Genomic DNA, 17940 nt, shown 5'->3' on the forward strand with positions numbered 1-17940 from the left:
AGCTCGTTTTAGACCTCTGGCCCTCCAAGATATTAATATTTTAATGAACAATACAGGGCCGTATTTGCCTCCATCTCCAACCGAGGTCCAAAGGGCCATATGGCTCATTTTAGTCCTGTCACAACAAACCATCTTCAACCGAGGGCTAAAGGACCATATGGCCAAACATAATTTTTTATGTTGTTAAATGTTTTTAAAAATGGTGTTTAAGTTTCATGTTGTTAAATGTTTTTTTTATGCTGTATAATTTTTATGTTGGTTAATGTTATTTAATGTTGTTTCATATTGTTTAATGTTGTTTCATGTTACTTAATTTAATTTAATGTTGTATAATGGCTTAGGAAGTTATAGTAAAAAAAATAGAATTTAAAAAATATATGAAGCAAATTTTGTAAAATAGAAGTTATAGGAAAAAAGTAGAATTAAAAAAAATATGAAACAAATTTTGTAAAATAGAAGTTATAGGAAAAAAAATATAATTTAGAAAAAATTTAAAACAAATTTTGTAAAATAGAAGTTATAGGATGTTGTAGGAAAAAAATTGTGTAAAAAAAAATAAAATAAAAATAAAACTGTAAAAAAAAATAATAATAATGGCTAGCTGTTGCATTTGAAATTTGGCCTAGAATTCCTGTTAATTATAACCAACAGGAATGCTAGAATTTCTGGCCTAGCCCGGGGCTGACTGGCTGGATTGGGCTAGCCGGTTGGCCTTTTGGCCTTTTCAGATTTTGTAGGACCCACGAGCTCTCTGGCCTAGCATTTGGTTAGAGATAGTTTTCGGGCTATTTTCGGCCCTCTAAACCCTTCGGTTGGAGATGGTCTTATGTAAATCTCAAGAACCATTTTAACTAAAAAGCCAATGTAATGATTAAGAAAGATATTCGTACGTTCTCGTAGCGTGCCATGCAGCTAATCAGGTTTGAGTAGTCAATTTATTATCGTGGCACTAGTATTTTTCTCAGGGTGCCTTTGACTTTGTAGTGGTGAACTTTCGATTTCTAAGAAGATTAATCAAAGCATCGACTAGCATTTGCCCTTGTGCCAAGTGGGGTTACGATTATATATAACGTGTACAATTGGGTTGAAATTTGTCTCTTGTCGTTCAACCAGAAATTGGTCTGGTGAAAACTTGTAAGTGAAAGACAAGAAGATAGGCAAAACGTGTGCATTTAATTATAAATAATACTAAGGTCATGACCCCCAGATGAACTTACATGCAATTGCTAGGTGAAAATGAAGCTACTTAAAGGAAATCACGTGACACGTTTTGCCTATATCTTCTTCTCTAAATAATATCTTCTGCTTTCTCATGCACCAGAGATTCAGAAAGCTCACTCTCCTCATCTATTATGATTCTGTCATGCCAGCCTAGATGGACTTTTGACTGACTCATACTTTGAAACTTCCTTTCCATAGTTTTCAACCTCAACAAACCGAAGAAGGTAGCTTAAATTAATATACATACATACATACATACATATATATATATATAGAAAGAGAGTTGCTGCACTTGCATCAGAAAGCTCACCTCATTGGCTCATCGATATTTCTCCCTCTCCCTTACTCCACTCTTTGCTCTTCTCTTGTTATATGCACGTACAGCAATATAATCAAGAACCAATCTGAAACCCTACGTTTTTTAGTGCTCAAAACCGAAATAAAATTGAAAACGAAATTTGACAATTTTTCGGATATGAAGTTTGGGAAGGAATTTTCGGTACAGATGGTGCCGGAATGGAGAGTTGCATACATGGATTACGGGTACTTAAAATCCCTCTTAAAAGAACTCCAACTCTCCAAGCATAGAAACAACCCCGATTCACTGGCCGCCGCTTCCACGCCCCACAGTCAAGCCCGAAAGCGGAGGCTCGCGTTGTACAGAACCTTCAGCGGTCTGACAAAAAGCAGGCACGCCCAACAGCCCAGCAGCCCGTCTTCCACCTTTGGTGGTGTCGACATCGAGAGCCAGGCCATTCTTGTTCACTCTGTCAACGAAAACGACTCCGAGAGCTACCAGACGACGTTTCTGATGGCGGCGGAGGAAGGCGGTGTTCAGGAGCTGGAGTACTTCAAGAAGCTCGACAATGAGTTTAATAAAGTTGACAAGTTTTATAGGTCGAAGGTTGACGAGGTGATGAAGGAAGCTGCAGTTCTGAACAAGCAAATGGACGCTTTGATTGCGTTTCAGATCAAAGTGGAGAACCCTCAGAGAATGTTTGATTGGTCGGGGGAGATGACTCGCCTTGCTTCCGATGTTGCCACGTCTACCGCTGCATTGGCTGCCGCCAGCCCACACGGTGCCAGAGCAAGCAGTAAGTATACTCATAAGCACTTTTACCAGAAGTGCTTAAACACATGTTTGAAATTTTATTGAAAATTGGAAGCACCAATACTAAATATGCTCATAGCAGGTGCTTTTTCAAAAACGATTTCATTTTCGTGACCCACAAACACTTTTTTACGAATATAGTCAGAAATACTTTCTGAAAGTATGAGTATACTCATTGAAATTCAGTTTTCATTAACTAAAACCCACAATTGTAAAATTTTCTAATAAAAACTCAATGACTAGGCTCCAACTAAGCAATATCCATAAGAGTTGTGATATGCCCACCCCAATGTCTTATTTCCCCACCCACCTTATATTTACACCCACCATAAAAAAGTGAGAAAATACATCAGCTCTTTTCCCACCCACCATTATTTTCAAAATAACCCTACATATTTCTTTTTCAATTTTTTTCTTGCTTTAAAAAAATTATTACAAATTAAAAAAAAAAAACAAAACAATTATCACTCAATGAAAATACCCAAGAACTCCAAATATCACCAGCAGCAGCCCTCTTCCCAGAAAATTTGCAGAACCGTCACTATCGACTCCCCAAATCCCCAACACCAAGCGCCCCTCCTCTATCACCAACCATCGCAGCACCACTACGTCTCGAAAACCGCTCTAGTACCCAATTTCTATAGTTTCCAATTTGAATTCAGACCACAGAAGGAGAGTGTGATTAAATTGGAAGAGCTTCACTCATAGTTTGGTGCTGCACTGGCTTTCCCTAACATCAAATTCCTCCAAATTTCGTATATGGTAGGTATCCAAATTGTTCCAAAACACCAAACATGATCGGAGTTCAACGAGTGTCGGATCCGTGAGTCCCCTAATGTAATCTGGACTATGAGCTTCTCTCCTCATCTATCTCAACATTATAATAGCCTCGAAGACTAACTTGCTCTACTCTTTGGTGAAGCTTGATCACACCTTCCACAACATGCGCTTTATTGCAAGCCTTGAGGCTTTGCTTTGTCAAGTCCGAATTCACCCTCTTCCTGATAAGTTTAATTTATGCACTTCCTTCCCCAGGAAAGCTTGTGGGGTTCATTATATTTTTTTTCTTGTTCTTATTTATGATATTTTAGGGTTTTTTTTATATGATTGGTTGGTTTTTAGGCCTTTAAAAGTTATTTTATACTACAATAAATTTGTCAATAAAAGTATCATTTTATAGTGAGTGTGGAAATAAGACATTGGGGCGGGCTTAACAGCACTCTATCCCTAATTAAGCATGACATGGCAAAATTGGTATTTTTAGATGTCTAAATTACCCCTAATATCATTGACTATTGGTCTATTACTTGTTATCTACATTTATTTTATATTATTTCATTCAATTAAACGTTTTGAAATGTTTATGCAAATTTGGAAAAGAAAAATTTTAGTGTCATGATTTCAATGCATATTAATAACAAAAATTACATGATATTAGAGTTTTGATTCCTAATATAGTTGTTTTCACATTTACGTAAAAATGAGCATTTTTTATCCTTTTCAAATAATTGTAACATGTAAATTAGTATTTTTCACAAATATACAAATGTTATTTTATTAAAAAAATTACCAATATTTTACATATATAAAATAACAATATAAGTTCAGGTAAAATAATACATGCAAAATAATTTACCTACAAAATAAATAAATAAATATTATTTGATTCAAAAGTTAAGTTATTTGCATACACATATATATATATATAATAATATCAAAATGTGCCTAACATATGTAATAATACATGCAAAATAATTTACCTACAGAATAAATGAATGTTGATTGATTGCAAACAACACATAATAATAACAAATGTGCCTAGTATATGTAATAATACATACAAAATAAAAGGATGTTTTTAGCCAATTGATTCAAAGTTAGTTAATTACCTATATTCTACTTTAAATATAGGTAATTTATTTCACATAGATATAATAATAACAAAAATGTGCCTAATGTATACATGTAAAATAATTTATCTACAATGATTGCCAAACAAATATAAGAAATGGAACAGATGATGGTAAGACAAGTATAATGTAACATCTCGCATCAACTAACGGAGAGGGGGTGATGTGCCTCATATGCACATGCTCCCCTCCCTATAGCATAAGGCTCTTTGGGAACTCACTGGCTTTGGGTTCCATCGAAAATTCGAAGTTAAGCGAGTTCGGGAGAGAGCAATCCCAGGATGGGTGACCCATTGGGAAGTTCTCGTGTGAGTTCCTAGAAATAAAACCGTGAGGGCATGGCTGGGGCCCAAAGCGGACAATATCGTGCTATGGAGGGGCCGAGATTGGGATGTGATAGAATGATATCAAAGACACTCTGCCGTGTGGTGCGAGTGTGTCGACGAGGATGTCGGGCCCCTAAAGGGGTGGATTGTAACATCTCACCTCAACCAACGGAGAGGAGGTGATGTGCCTTATATGTACATGCTCCCCTCCCTATAGCACAAGACCTTTTGGGAACTCACTGGCTTTGGGTTCCATCGGAACTTCGAAGTTAAGCGAGTTCGGGCAAGAGCAATCCCAAGATGGGTGACCCACTGGGAAGTTCTCGTGTGAGTTCCCAGAAATAAAACCGTGAGGGCGTGACATATAAAGTAGATACTTTTGTAATTTACCTATAGAATAAATGAATGTTGATTGATTGCAAACAACACATAATAATAACAAATGTGCCTAGTATATGTAATAATACATGCAAAATAATTTACCTACAAAATAAAAGGATGTTTTTAGCCAATTGATTCAAAGTTAATTAATTACCTATATTCTACTTAAAAATATAGGTAATTTATTTCAGACAGATATAATAATAACAAAATGTGCCTAATGTATACATGCAAAATAATTTACCTACAATGATTGTCAAACAAATATAAGAAATGGAACAGATGATGGTAAGACAAGTATAAGTAGGTACTTTGGTAATAATATAGCACTTATTTGCCATAATTATGGTGGATAATTAAATTCAACAACATAATTAAGGTGTTGTGGCACAATTGTAAATATTTTGAAAATAATAGGTATTTATTTGTTTACATGACAGTTTATTTCAAATTTGAGTTTTATTTAGATGTTTAAAACGAGATGAGTTTTTGTAAAGAAAAATAAGTGTTGCATGTGCATATATTTAAAGAACCCAAATACTTTTAGCCATTTTAGAAGTAGACTCTCACACATTCCTTTAAACTCCAAATTTTTCTTAGTTTTAAATGCTTCGCTGGGCTAAATTGTGTTTATGTCTAAACGTGGGTTGTTTAACATTATGATTTGCGAGCAGGGCGGGTACATGCTATGGATGCGATTGAAGAGCGCTGGTCAAACAGTTCGTGTGATGAAGAAAAAGATGACAAAAAGAGTGGAGACGTTGAGATGGAAGTGATGAAGAAGTCGGAGGGCAGGAGAGGCACTAGGCCTGCGCCACTGGATATACTAGACCGTGTGACAATGAATCACACGGTTGAGACGCCGTGTTCCACCATCAAAGGCTTCCTCAACGTGGCTCCGCAAACGGAGCTCAAGTTCAGCAGGGTTAATCTCAACAAAGTTGAAGAACAGCTGAGGGGAGCTTTCGTTGTATTTTACCAGAAGCTTCGGCTTCTGAAGAGCTACGGGTAAAGATATAACGACTTTGGGGCACCTATTTGGTTGGTTTTCCTTCTGTTTCTTGAATGTGAAGCTAATTTTTTTATCCGCCAATGAAACAGATTTTTGAATACGTTGGCTTTCTCGAAGATAATGAAGAAATACGATAAGGTGGCTTCGAGAGATGCATCAAAATCTTACATGAACATGGTGGATAACTCGCACCTTGGCAGCTCCGACGAGGTGAGGATTCTTCATGCGTGACGCTAAATAGAGGAATGATTATGAGTTTCTGTTCGTATTTTTAAATTCTTCATGGCATTTTCCAATACTGCAGGTTACCAAGTTTATGGAGAGGGTTGAAACTACATTCATCAAGCATTTCTCGAACTCAAATCGCCGAAAAGGAATGGCAGTCTTGAGGCCAAAATCGAAGGTGGAAAGACACAGGATAACATTCGCAATGGGTAAGGCCTCTAGCTGAATCAGCATAGTAAAATTTCTTTCACTGAACAAGCATAATTTCAGTATCAATTTCTTTCGTCTGAATCTGTTCACTCGAAAACCTTCAGGTTGCTTTGCTGGCTGCACAGCTGCTCTCATATTGGCCCTTGTTTTGGTCACTCGTGCTCGAAAGATTATGGATAAGTCGGGGAGAAGTCAATACATGGAAAACATGTTCCCCCTATACAGGTAACTAACCCTACGCTTTTTTATTCTTCATTCCAAGTTTCCGAAAAAAGGGATAATACTGAATTTTTCGTGACATGTTATTCTTCAATGCAGCTTGTTCGGATTCATTATTCTGCACATGCTTATGTATGCCGGAAATATATACTTTTGGCGGCGGTTCAGAGTCAATTACTCTTTCATATTCGGTTTCAAGCAAGGAACCGAGCTGGGATACAGAGAGGTCCTCCTTCTGAGTTTTGGTGTGGCAGTGCTAGCACTAGCATCTGTGCTCTCAAGTCTTGACATGGAGATGGACCCGAAAACCAAAGATTACAAAGAGCTAACCGAACTTCTCCCACTCTTCTTGCTCCTGGTAAGATCATGTCATCAATTGAACTATTTAATTTCAGCTGCATTGGCTCATCACAACTCTAGAGATTATATACTGAACTAATTCTTCTTAAGCAGCTTCTGATTGTGATATTATTATGCCCCTTCAACATCATATATCGCTCGAGTCGCTACTTCTCCTTCGAGTTAAAAACTGTAAAATTTAACTCGGTTGGATGTCCTGATAAAAGTTTCGATTCCTTTACAGGTCACACTGCCGGATTTCTTCTTGGCAGATCAGTTAACTAGCCAGGTGGAAGCCTTTAGAAGTCTGCAATTCTACATTTGCTATTATGGCTGGGGAGACTACAAGGTCAGAGAAACAACTTGCAGATCAAGTGACGTCTTCAAAATTTTCAGTTTCCTCGTTGCGTGCATTCCATTTGGGTCCCGCCTCCTTCAGTGCATCCGTCGCTTGGTTGACGAGAAAGATCCGATGCAAGGTTACAATGGACTGAAGTTTTTCTTAATCATAGTATCAGTTAGCATGAGGATAGCCCACACACTTACCGACGACGTGAATTGGAAAGTTCTTGCTGGGATTTTCTCAATCGTTGCAGCCATATTTGCAACATATTGGGATCTTGTTGTAGACTGGGGACTTCTGCAACGCCGCTCCAAGAACCGATGGTTGAGAGACAAACTCTTGGTCCCTTACAAAAGCGTGTACTTCATAGCGATGGTCAGTGCTCTTGATAAATGGTTCAGATTCACAGTCTGGCAGTATAATTTTTACTTCGATTTGTGTAATGCTTAAAATTTTCTGACTGATTTGTTGACAAAACACTGCAGGTGTTGAATGTGCTGCTGAGATTTGCCTGGCTGCAGACAGTTCTGAAATTCAATGTCTCCTTCATGCATAGACAGACAATGATCACGGTTGTGGCGAGCTTGGAGATAATTCGTCGAGGGATATGGAATTTTTTCCGGTTGGAGAATGAGCATCTGAACAATGTCGGAAAGTACAGAGCATTCAAGTCAGTGCCACTGCCCTTCAACTATGATGAAGACCATGGCAAACTTTTGTAGGCAAAGAAAATTGCAAACATCTCAAATTGTCTACAAGCTGCTGAAACTTTTCTTTCTTTTCTTTCTCCCCTTCTCCATTAATTTTTTGCTGAATGCAGAGTTGCATCAGTAGTTCTTTTGTTCTGATTTTTTCGGAAATTTGCAAATGGTATACTCCATCGAATAACTAACAGGTCGACAAATTGATGGACTAGTAAATATATATGCTTTTCCCTGTATACAATTTCTTATGAACCAGAACCATAGAATTTTGTTCAGGATCAACAATGAACAAGGCTATTCCATATATATAATTAACCACAGATCGTACGTTTGTTCTTGGTTTGTTGCTTTATTATACTAAGGTGTATGAATGGAGCGAGACTGTCATGTTTAGTCATCCTTGTCAGCGTCAACATCGTAGTAACCAAAGGGAAGAGGGACTGACTTGAAAGCGCAGTACTGGCCTACATTGTTCAAGTGCTCGTTCTCTAACCTGATTAAATTGAACACGTTAACCTCTCAAGCATAAGCTACTTAAAGGATGCAACGACTGAAGACAAAAACTGCAAAAAGTCTCAATGTTGAATTTCATGAGAAAAAATACCTGAAGAAGCTCCAAATGCCACGAGGAATGACCTCTAGGAAGGCAAATGATGGTTGTTATTGTCATTTTATGAATGGTACGCAGTTTAAATTCCAAAACACATAAACAAACTGGGAATTAATAGTAGAAACTGTAACACAAAACCCCATCGCTCTCGAATTCAGTCACTTAAACTGTACCATGGCTGCAAAGTATACGGTATTGTGTGAAACTAGAAGCCTATCTCTCAAATGCGTGTTCTTTGATGTCTCTTGCAGAAGGCCCCAGTCTATTACAATGTCCCAGTACGTATTCATTGTCGTTGCAACAGCGGAGCTAATCAAAGCTACCACCATCCAGGAGGTCTTTCCCTTTTTCATTTCATAAACAGTCTGTATAATAACTGCAACGATTGTCGATAAGTACTTTAAACCATTGCAAATGTACTTCACATCCTTCTCATCACAGAATCGACGAATGCACTGCAAGACAAGATATGCTATCTGCAAGTGCATCTTTCCACACAGAAGACATGATCTTCTGGAGACTACGAAAATTGTAAGCTAGAAAACAAGTGATACTATCTATCTCCAATCTCCATATCCGTTTTCAACGTGAATAAGAGTAGCACACGTGTTTGAACGTACTAGAAAGTGAAAAATGTAATGAGACCTGTAGGAAGCGCATCCTAAGTGCCAAGGAGGAAAACTTCGCGGTAACTCAGCTCAGCTCCGTAAGCTTGTAAACTGGGAGTGGATAAATCCCAAATCGTCGATTACGAATACTTTTGTCCTGTTCGTTTGGTGATCGTTAATTTTGCTAATCTCTGTCGTTTAGCTTTAATCTTTTGATTTAATGAATGCTAATATATGATTAGTGTATATCTAGCTTGATTCGAAATATGCCTCCCGAAATCAAGGCCGCCGATTTTGGTGGTGGTGACGTTACCTCCGGCCTCCGCCGCCTCTTTAGATTTTAGTTGATGGGCTTTGAGTACTTAAGCTTGGGCTTCTTTCCAATTTCATTGATGGGCGTCATGAAGAAGAAGAAGTTCAAATTTCAGATTAATCATTTTTTTTGCTGGGCCCAGATTATTCTGTACTAATTGTTTTGGGCTTTATAGATTTTTTTTATAAGCATCGGGTTTCAAACGGTACTTTACATCTCATAATATAAGTAACGAAAATAATATACTTTCTGTCTTCTTTCACTTGCTTTTTCTCACCCTCACATGTGGGCTTTACCACTTTGGGCTAAATCTTAGCTGGAATTTTGTTTTTGTTTTTTTTTTTTTTTTTTTTTTTTTTTAAAGTTTTAACACTTAACTCCATTTTGAAACAAATGTTGGGGTGTTTTGGAAGAGAGGGAGGAATGGAAGGGAAATTTTAAGACTTGTTCCAAAGAATAAATATCATGAATAAATAATAGCAATGTACATTTATGACGCGTTGGTTCCAACAGTACAGGAACCTCAAATGGCCGACCAAATCAAAACCAGCAGCGTTGCGGGAACCAAGGGGGCAGACCACGTGATTCTTTTCCTCCTGCCGAGGCCGCCGAGTCTTCTGCAGCAACAGCCTTCTGGAGTCCTGACTTCCATATCCAGTTGAACACCAATATCATATTTTAGATTCTTCCAGTTGCACCAAATCCCACTTTAGGCGGATCACGTTTTCTGTGCCGTAGAAGAAGGTGCTTGGATTGATGTATTTGTACATATTTTAGTCTCTTTGCTCTAAATGAATATAGAAAACTATCAACCAGTGTCTGCAATTCTTCTAGCCATCTATCAGTTTCACTATTTCAGTTTTCTGAGATCTCTCTCATCGAAATTCAGGCAGATTACTCCCATGACTTTGACCAAGCTATTGTCAGCCCTCATGGTCTTTCTTCCGTTTTTCGTCAACCTCTGTATTGTTCTTCGAAACCCGCCTCCTGAACGAATCAACGGCTTCGCCGACGCCAGAATCATCGGAACACTCGTTCCAAATGACACGAAACGGGGTAACGTATTTGATAATTTCTTTACTATTTGTTTCATTGTTTGGCTGCAGAGAAAAATGCAAGGAAAGTATAACAATGAGTTTTCTACGTTAATTCGTAATGGTTACTTTTCCTGCATGATTGGGAGTTTGGGTATCAAAATTTGTTTATTTTAATTAACCCTTGAAACTCCTATTTTTCAAACAAAAACCCAATTAATATTAAACATTCAAATAAAACCCAAATTTCAAATAGATTACCGTGTAGAAAAATATATAACCAATTATTACAACATATTTAGAACTTATGCCACAAAATCCTAATTATGTTAATAAATATTATTACTCACCCTAATTATGATTAGCAATTAACGCCATATGGAAATTTTACCTTTTTTGTTTCATAAATTAATATTATTAACATATATACATATATATATATATATATTAATTTACCCATATTCATAAACAATTATAGGCACATTTTTCGTATGAAAAAAAAATGATTCTTTGTATAATAAGTTATTTTGCATCAAATAATATTGTTTGATAAAATAAAAAAAAATCAAGAATCAATTAATATTCTTTTATTTTGTAGATAAATTATTTTACACAGATTATTATATACATTAGCCATTTTGATTTGTTATTATATATGTGTGTCAAAAATAATTTATCCATGTAAAGTATAAGTAAATTAAACTTTTTATAAGAATTAAACAATAGGTAAATTATATTGTAGGTACATTATGTTTCTAAAAAAAATAAAAAAAAAAATTGAAATTCATAAACAAAAAGTAGTAGATATATTATATTTTCAATCAAATTACATTCCTTTATTTTGTAGGTAATTTTTTTAAAGCATTATTACATATACCGGGCACATTTTAGTAGTAGATATATTATTTTTTTAATCAACTTACATACCTTTATTTTGTAGGTAAATAATTTTACATGCATTATTACATATATTGGGCACATATGCAATTATATTTTATTATATCAAATGTAGATAAATTAATATTGAATCAAATAACTTTTATTTTTTTATTTTGTAGGTAAATTATTTTGCATGTACTATTACATATATTGGGAATATTTTATTACTAACACATATGTCCAAATAATTTACCTATGTTTTTATGTAAATTATTCCACCCTTTCAGTTTCCATTTGGTAAAAAATGACAAGATTAAATTAAAATTGTCTAATTTTATGCAAATTTGGAAAACAATTACGAAATCTAAAGGAAAGCATAACATTATTTTTTTTTATTTTTTAACAGAAGCATTAACATACAATTTGTTATGATTTATTAATATGCAATGAATTTAAACATTAATACATTTTTTTCATTAATCCCTTCCTTCAAATCTGCATAGAATTAAATGTATATATTAAAATTGTAATTAGGGTATTTTAGGCATCTAGAAAATGTAAAATTTGTAAAGTCAAACAGAATTAATGAATTTGCTTATGTGGAACCTAGTCATTGGGTTTTACTCAAGTAAAAAGACTATGACAGGTTTTATGTAAAGAAACTTGAGTTTCAAGGGCTAAAATCATATTTTCAATATATGTCTATATATATTCCGCTCATTTTCTTACTTTCTTTCATGTTGTCAATTGCTATGTGCGTGCAGAGTATGATTCCAAAGATAAGCTACAAGATGGACTGATTGCTCCTGGATTTGATGAAGCCTCTTGCTTGAGCAGATATCAATCCAATTTATACAGAAAAGTTTCACCACAAAAACCATCTTCTCATCTTCTCTCCAGACTGAGAAGTTATGAACATCTCCACAAGAAATGTGGACCCCACACCAAACCCTACAACAAAACCCTAGAACAACTCAAGTCCAGCAGTAACCCTAGCAGCACTAGCGCTGATAGTTCAGAAGAGTGCAAGTATGTGGTTTGGATATCTTACAGTGGCTTGGGGAACAAGATACTGACCATATCCTCAGCCTTCCTCTATGCCCTGCTCTCTAACAGAGTCCTTCTTGTCGACCCTGGAACGGACATGGCTGACCTCTTCTGTGAGCCCTTCCCTGAAAACTCATGGCTGTTGCCTAATGACTTCCCCTTAAAAGATCAATTCGTCACACTTGATCAGAAATCTCCCCATTGTCATGGGAACATTTTGAAAAAGAAGAACAACACTAAGAACACTTCACCAGAATCAGTCACATCTTTTCTGTATCTCCATCTGGTTCATAATAATGATGATCAAGACAAACTTTTTTTCTGTGATGAAGAGCAAATTCCTATTGAGAAAGTGCCATGGTTGGTAATGAGAACAAACATCTACTTTGTTCCATCGCTTTTCTTGATGCCATCTTTCGAGCAAGAACTCGAAAAGCTCTTCCCCGAAAAGGAAACTGTTTTCCACCTCTTGGGTAAGTATCTTTTCCACCCTTCAAATCATGTATGGGGGATGATCACAAGGTACTACCAAGCTTACTTAGCAAATGCAGATGAGAGGATTGGGATTCAAGTTCGAACTTTTGAGCCGGGGCCTAGTCCCTTTCCGCATGTGATGAACCAAATTTATGCGTGTGTTTTCAAGGAGAAACTACTGCCTCTGGTAGAAAGGAAGAAACCAATCGTCACAGCTTCATCGGGGATGCCGAAACTGAAGTCGGTTTTAATTACTTCTTTGACCTCAGGGTATTCTGAGGATGTGAGGAACATGTACTGGGAACATCCAACTGTGAATGGGGACACAATCGGGGTTTTCCAGCCTAGTCACGAAGAGCATCAGCAGACAGATAAGAATCTGCACGACCGGAAAGCTTGGGTAGAAATGTATCTGCTCAGTCTCTGTGATATGTTGGTCACAAGTGCACAGTCAACTTTCGGGTACGTGGCTCAAGGTCTTGGAGGTCTAAAACCATGGATTCTGTACAAGCCGGAGAATCGAACGACGCCGGATCCGCCTTGTGGTCGGGTCAAGTCGATGGAGCCTTGCTCTCATGCTCCCCCATTTTATGACTGCAAGGCAAAGAAAAAAGTGGATACGGGTGCAATTTTGCCTCATGTGAGACACTGTGAGGATGTGGCATGGGGACTTCAGCTAGTTGAGAGTCATTAATCTCACGATCGGTTCTTAGCTGTCTGATGCGAAATTTCAACATTTTCTATAACGATCGTATCCAAAAAAATTATATTATCTCAAGAGTCCAAGACCACGTGTTTCGTCCGGCTGCGCACGGAGCTTCATCCAATCCTTTGACCATGCTAAGGTTTTAGAGAAGCCCATATTCCTCAAGATCATATTCTAGAAGACTATTTTGAGAAATTTTTTAAAATATGATAAACGTATACATTATTTTTTAATTTGTCATATGAATTAAAAATTTAAGTGATTTGTTAAATTAATTTTTTGAAATTATAATTTGTCATCCCATTCTAACTTCGTTAAATCTTCCATCCAAAATAAGTTGCACATAACTTGTGTTTAGATTATTCTGGACATTACAACACCTTAAAGAGTAATCAAATATAGGTGTAATGTTCTTTTATTCTTTGTATAGTTGTTATACTTGAATATGTAATTGTTAGTATTACTGAGGGTATATGTGTAAAGTGTTAGTTCTGTTAACACTATAAATACCAAGTGTATAACTAATTATTTTTAATGAGAAATACAAGTATTCTTAGTTAAGAGTTTTCTTCCTCTCTAAGCTTCCTTTGTAAGGCTCAATATGGTATCACTTGCCCTCTGCCTTCCGGCGACTTCGATCCATCCAATTTCCGCTTGCACTCTTTGATTCTCGACGACATTTTCTCTCTGTTTCTTCGATTTGTGTTCTTGCGAAGCTGTATTGTGTGTATCAATGGCTTCTCTGTCGGAATTCTCTCATGAGTAGGTGCCAAATCCAGCCCAAATTTCATCTTCCTTAAACCCTAACCCTTCCAATTCATATACTTCTCTTACGATTCAGAATATTGGCAGTATGGTTCCGATCAAGCTGAAACGCTCCAATTATCTTCCATGGCATGCATTGTTCGCTCCGATTCTTCGCCACTACAAACTCCTTGGCGTCATTGATGGCACAAAACCTTGTCCTTTTCATCTGCTTCCAGATCATTCACTCAATCCAGCTTTTGAACTTTTGTATGAGAAAGATCATAACCTCCTTATTTGGTTAAATTCTACGCTTTCTAAAGAAGTTATTCCGTTCATGGTTGGGGTTTCATCATCCCGCGATCTGTGGATCAAATTGGAGCAACGATTTGGGGGTGTTTCTGATGCACACATTCATCAATTGAGATCTCGCCTTCAATCTCTTTAGAAAGAATCTTTGTCAATCTCTAAATATCTATAGCAAATCAAAGGGATCTCTGATTCTTTGACTGCTGTTGGTGCTCCGGTTACTGATCGTGACTTAATTGCTGCTACACTTGCTGGCTTGCTAGATGAATATGAGTTGTTTATCGATTCTATTATGTTTCGTCTTTCTTCCACAACACTTGATGAATTGCACGGTTTGCTTCTCACCAAAGAATTGTCCGAAGAAATAAACTTGCGTCTTCCACTGCCACAGAACCATTTCAAGCCTTCTCCGTTCATACTCAGGCTTCTTAAAGCTCCTATTCTTCCAACACCATAAGTCTTTGCAACTCCGTATCCTTAATCATAGAATTTTGTGAAGCACAATCTTGGTAATTGAGGCAACCACTACAGCAATCGAGGCCATACCTACAATAATCGTGGCAATCGTGGTTCCAATTACAATCCCAAAGGTAATCATTCCAATCATCGGGGCAATTATCATGTCTCTCATAATTTCAATACATCTGGTTATTGTATACAATGTCAAATCTGTGGTTCCAATAGTCATGAGGCTATGGACTGTTATGATCACATGAATCTTGAGATTGTTGGTAAAGTACCCTCTGCAAAGTTGGCTGCAATGTGTGCTCATCATTCAATGAAGCCTAATACTCCATCCTCGTTTATTGACTCTGGCGCTACTTCTCATATTACAAATGATATCTCTAACATTCAATCTCCCAATCCTTATCATGGAGAAGACAAAGTGTACATTGGTGATGGTAAAGGTCTGTCTATTGAACATATTGGTTCTTCTTTGTTGCATACTCCACACTCTACATTTCAGTTACACAATGTCTTACATGTGCCTCAAATGCAACACAATCTTCTTTCTGCTTATCAGTTTATTAAAGATAACAAATGTTCATTGACTCTTGATATTGATGGATCGTATGTCAAGGATCGTACTACGAGGATGATGCTTTTGCGGGGACCCGTTAAGGATGGTTTCTTCCCTCTTCAAAGCTCCTCTACATCTTGTCACTCTCCAGTATCTTCTCTTACTGCATTAGTAAGTAATAAAGCCTCTGCAAAGGTGTGGCATGGCAGACTTGACCACCCTTCTTCTGCCATTTTCAGAAGGGTACTCTTTACTACTCAACTTGCACTTCAAGGAAAATCTACATTGGATTTCTTCTACAAGGACTGTGCTTTAGCCAAGAATCATAAACTTCCCTTTACTAGTACTAGTTCATTCTCGTTAAAATGTTTGGATTTGTTGCATTGTGACTTGTGGGGACCCTTACCTGTGTTGTCTGTGAGTGGTTATAAGTACTACATGCTCATTGTTGATGATTTCACTAGGTACTGTTGGTTTTTTTCCCTTGAAATCTAAGGCTGATGCATACTCCACTTTTGTAAACTTTCAATGCTATGTAGAAAATGTTCTTGGAAATAAAATCAAAGTTGTCAGATCTAACTCAGGGGGTGAATTTACTGGAAATCAGTTTCAATCTTATCTTAAGTCTCATGGTATTTTACAACAATTTAGTTGTCCCCATACCCCTGAACAAAATGGTTATGTTGAACGTAAACACAGATATTTAGTTGAAACTGCAAGGACTTTGTTAGTTCAATCTCTTCATCAGTTTTGGGTTGAAGCATTCTTAACTGTTGCCTATTTGATTAACAGACTTCTTATATATGGTATTCCTTAGTCTCCTTCGAAATTTTTGTTTCATATTTCTCCAGATTATTCACGGTTGAAAATATTTGGTTGTAGCGACTTCCCATGGCTCAAACCTTACATCTCTTCCAAATTGGATAGTAAAAGTAAACATTGTGTTTTCTTGGGTTACAATGTTCAACATAAAGGGTACCCGTGCTTGGATCCTCTTACTCAACGCATTTATATCTCCAGACATGTCATTTTCAAGAAGCTCGACGATGAGTTTAATAAAGTTGACTAGACTCGTAAGTCGAAGGTTGACGAGGTGATGAAGGAAGCTGCAGTTCTGAACAAGCAAATGGACGCTTTGATTGCGTTTCGGATCAAAGTGGAGAACCCTCAAAGTGGAGAACCCTTCAACATCATATATCGCTCGAGTCGCTACTTCTTCCTTGTTTGTGTGTTCCACAGCATCTGCGCTCCTCTCTATAAGGTAAAATTCCACTGCAGACACCTTCATTTTTCGAGTTAAAAACTGTAAAATTTAACTCGGTTGGATGTCCTGATAAAAGTTTCGATTCCTTTACAGGTCACACTGCCGGATTTCTTCTTGGTAGATTAGTTAACTAGCCAGGTGCAAGCCTTTAGAAGTCTGCAATTCTACATTTGCTATTATGGCTGGGGAGACTGCAAGGTCAGAGAAACAACTCGCAGATCAAGTGACGTCTTCAAAATTTTCAGTTTCCTCGTTGCGTGCATTCCATATTGGTCCGGCCTCCTTCAGTGCATCCGCTGTTTGGTTGACGAGAAAGATCCGATGCAAGGTTACAATGGACTGAAATATTTCTTAATCATAGTAGCAGTTAGCATGAGGATAGCCTACACACTTACCGACGATGTGAACTGGAAAGTTCTTGCTGGGATTTTCTCAATCGTTGCAGCCATGTTTGGAACATATTGGGATCTTGCTGTGGACTGGGGACTTCTGCAACGCCACTTCAAGAACCGATGGTTGAGAGACAAACTCTTGGTCCCTTACAAAAGCGTGTACTTCATAGCCATGGTCAGTGCTCTTGATAAATGCCTCAGATTCAGTCTGACAGTATAAGTTTTACTTCGATTTGTGCAATGCTTAAAATTTTCTGACTGATTTGTCGACAAAACGCTGCAGGTGTTGAATGTGCTGCTGAGATTTTCCTGGCTGCAGACAGTTCTGAAATTCAATGTCTCCTTCATGCATAGACAGACAATGATCACGGTTGTGGTGAGCTTGGAGATAATTCGTCGAGGCATATGGAATTTTTTCCGGTTGGAGAATGAGCATCTGAACAATGTCGGAAAGTACAGAGCATTCAAGTCAGTGCCACTGCCCTTCAACTATGATGAAGACCATGGCAAACATTTGTAGGCAAAGAAAATCGCAAAC

General features: G+C 37.2%; 2 protein-coding genes across 2 annotated transcripts; both read left to right on the top strand.

Annotated features, from left to right (window-relative positions):
* The first annotated feature begins 1666 nt into the window (after positions 1-1666).
* Positions 1667-17922, top strand: LOC137732241 (phosphate transporter PHO1 homolog 3-like). Its single transcript, XM_068471542.1, has 9 exons — positions 1667-2315; positions 5624-5957; positions 6051-6171; positions 6266-6395; positions 6501-6621; positions 6715-6973; positions 7069-7161; positions 7199-7672; positions 17686-17922. Exons 1-9 carry the CDS (start codon positions 1697-1699, stop codon positions 17920-17922), a joined length of 2388 nt encoding a protein of 795 aa, XP_068327643.1. The 5' UTR covers positions 1667-1696.
* On the top strand, positions 10015-13660 carry LOC137730692 (galactoside 2-alpha-L-fucosyltransferase-like). Its single transcript, XM_068469657.1, has 3 exons — positions 10015-10189; positions 10460-10588; positions 12210-13660. The coding sequence occupies exons 1-3, from the start codon at positions 10015-10017 to the stop codon at positions 13658-13660; spliced, it is 1755 nt and encodes a 584-aa protein (XP_068325758.1).
* Positions 17923-17940: the final 18 nt, after the last annotated feature.

This window comes from Pyrus communis, chromosome 4 (assembly GCF_963583255.1).
Source record: "Pyrus communis chromosome 4, drPyrComm1.1, whole genome shotgun sequence".
NCBI classification, from domain to species: Eukaryota; Viridiplantae; Streptophyta; class Magnoliopsida; order Rosales; family Rosaceae; genus Pyrus; species Pyrus communis.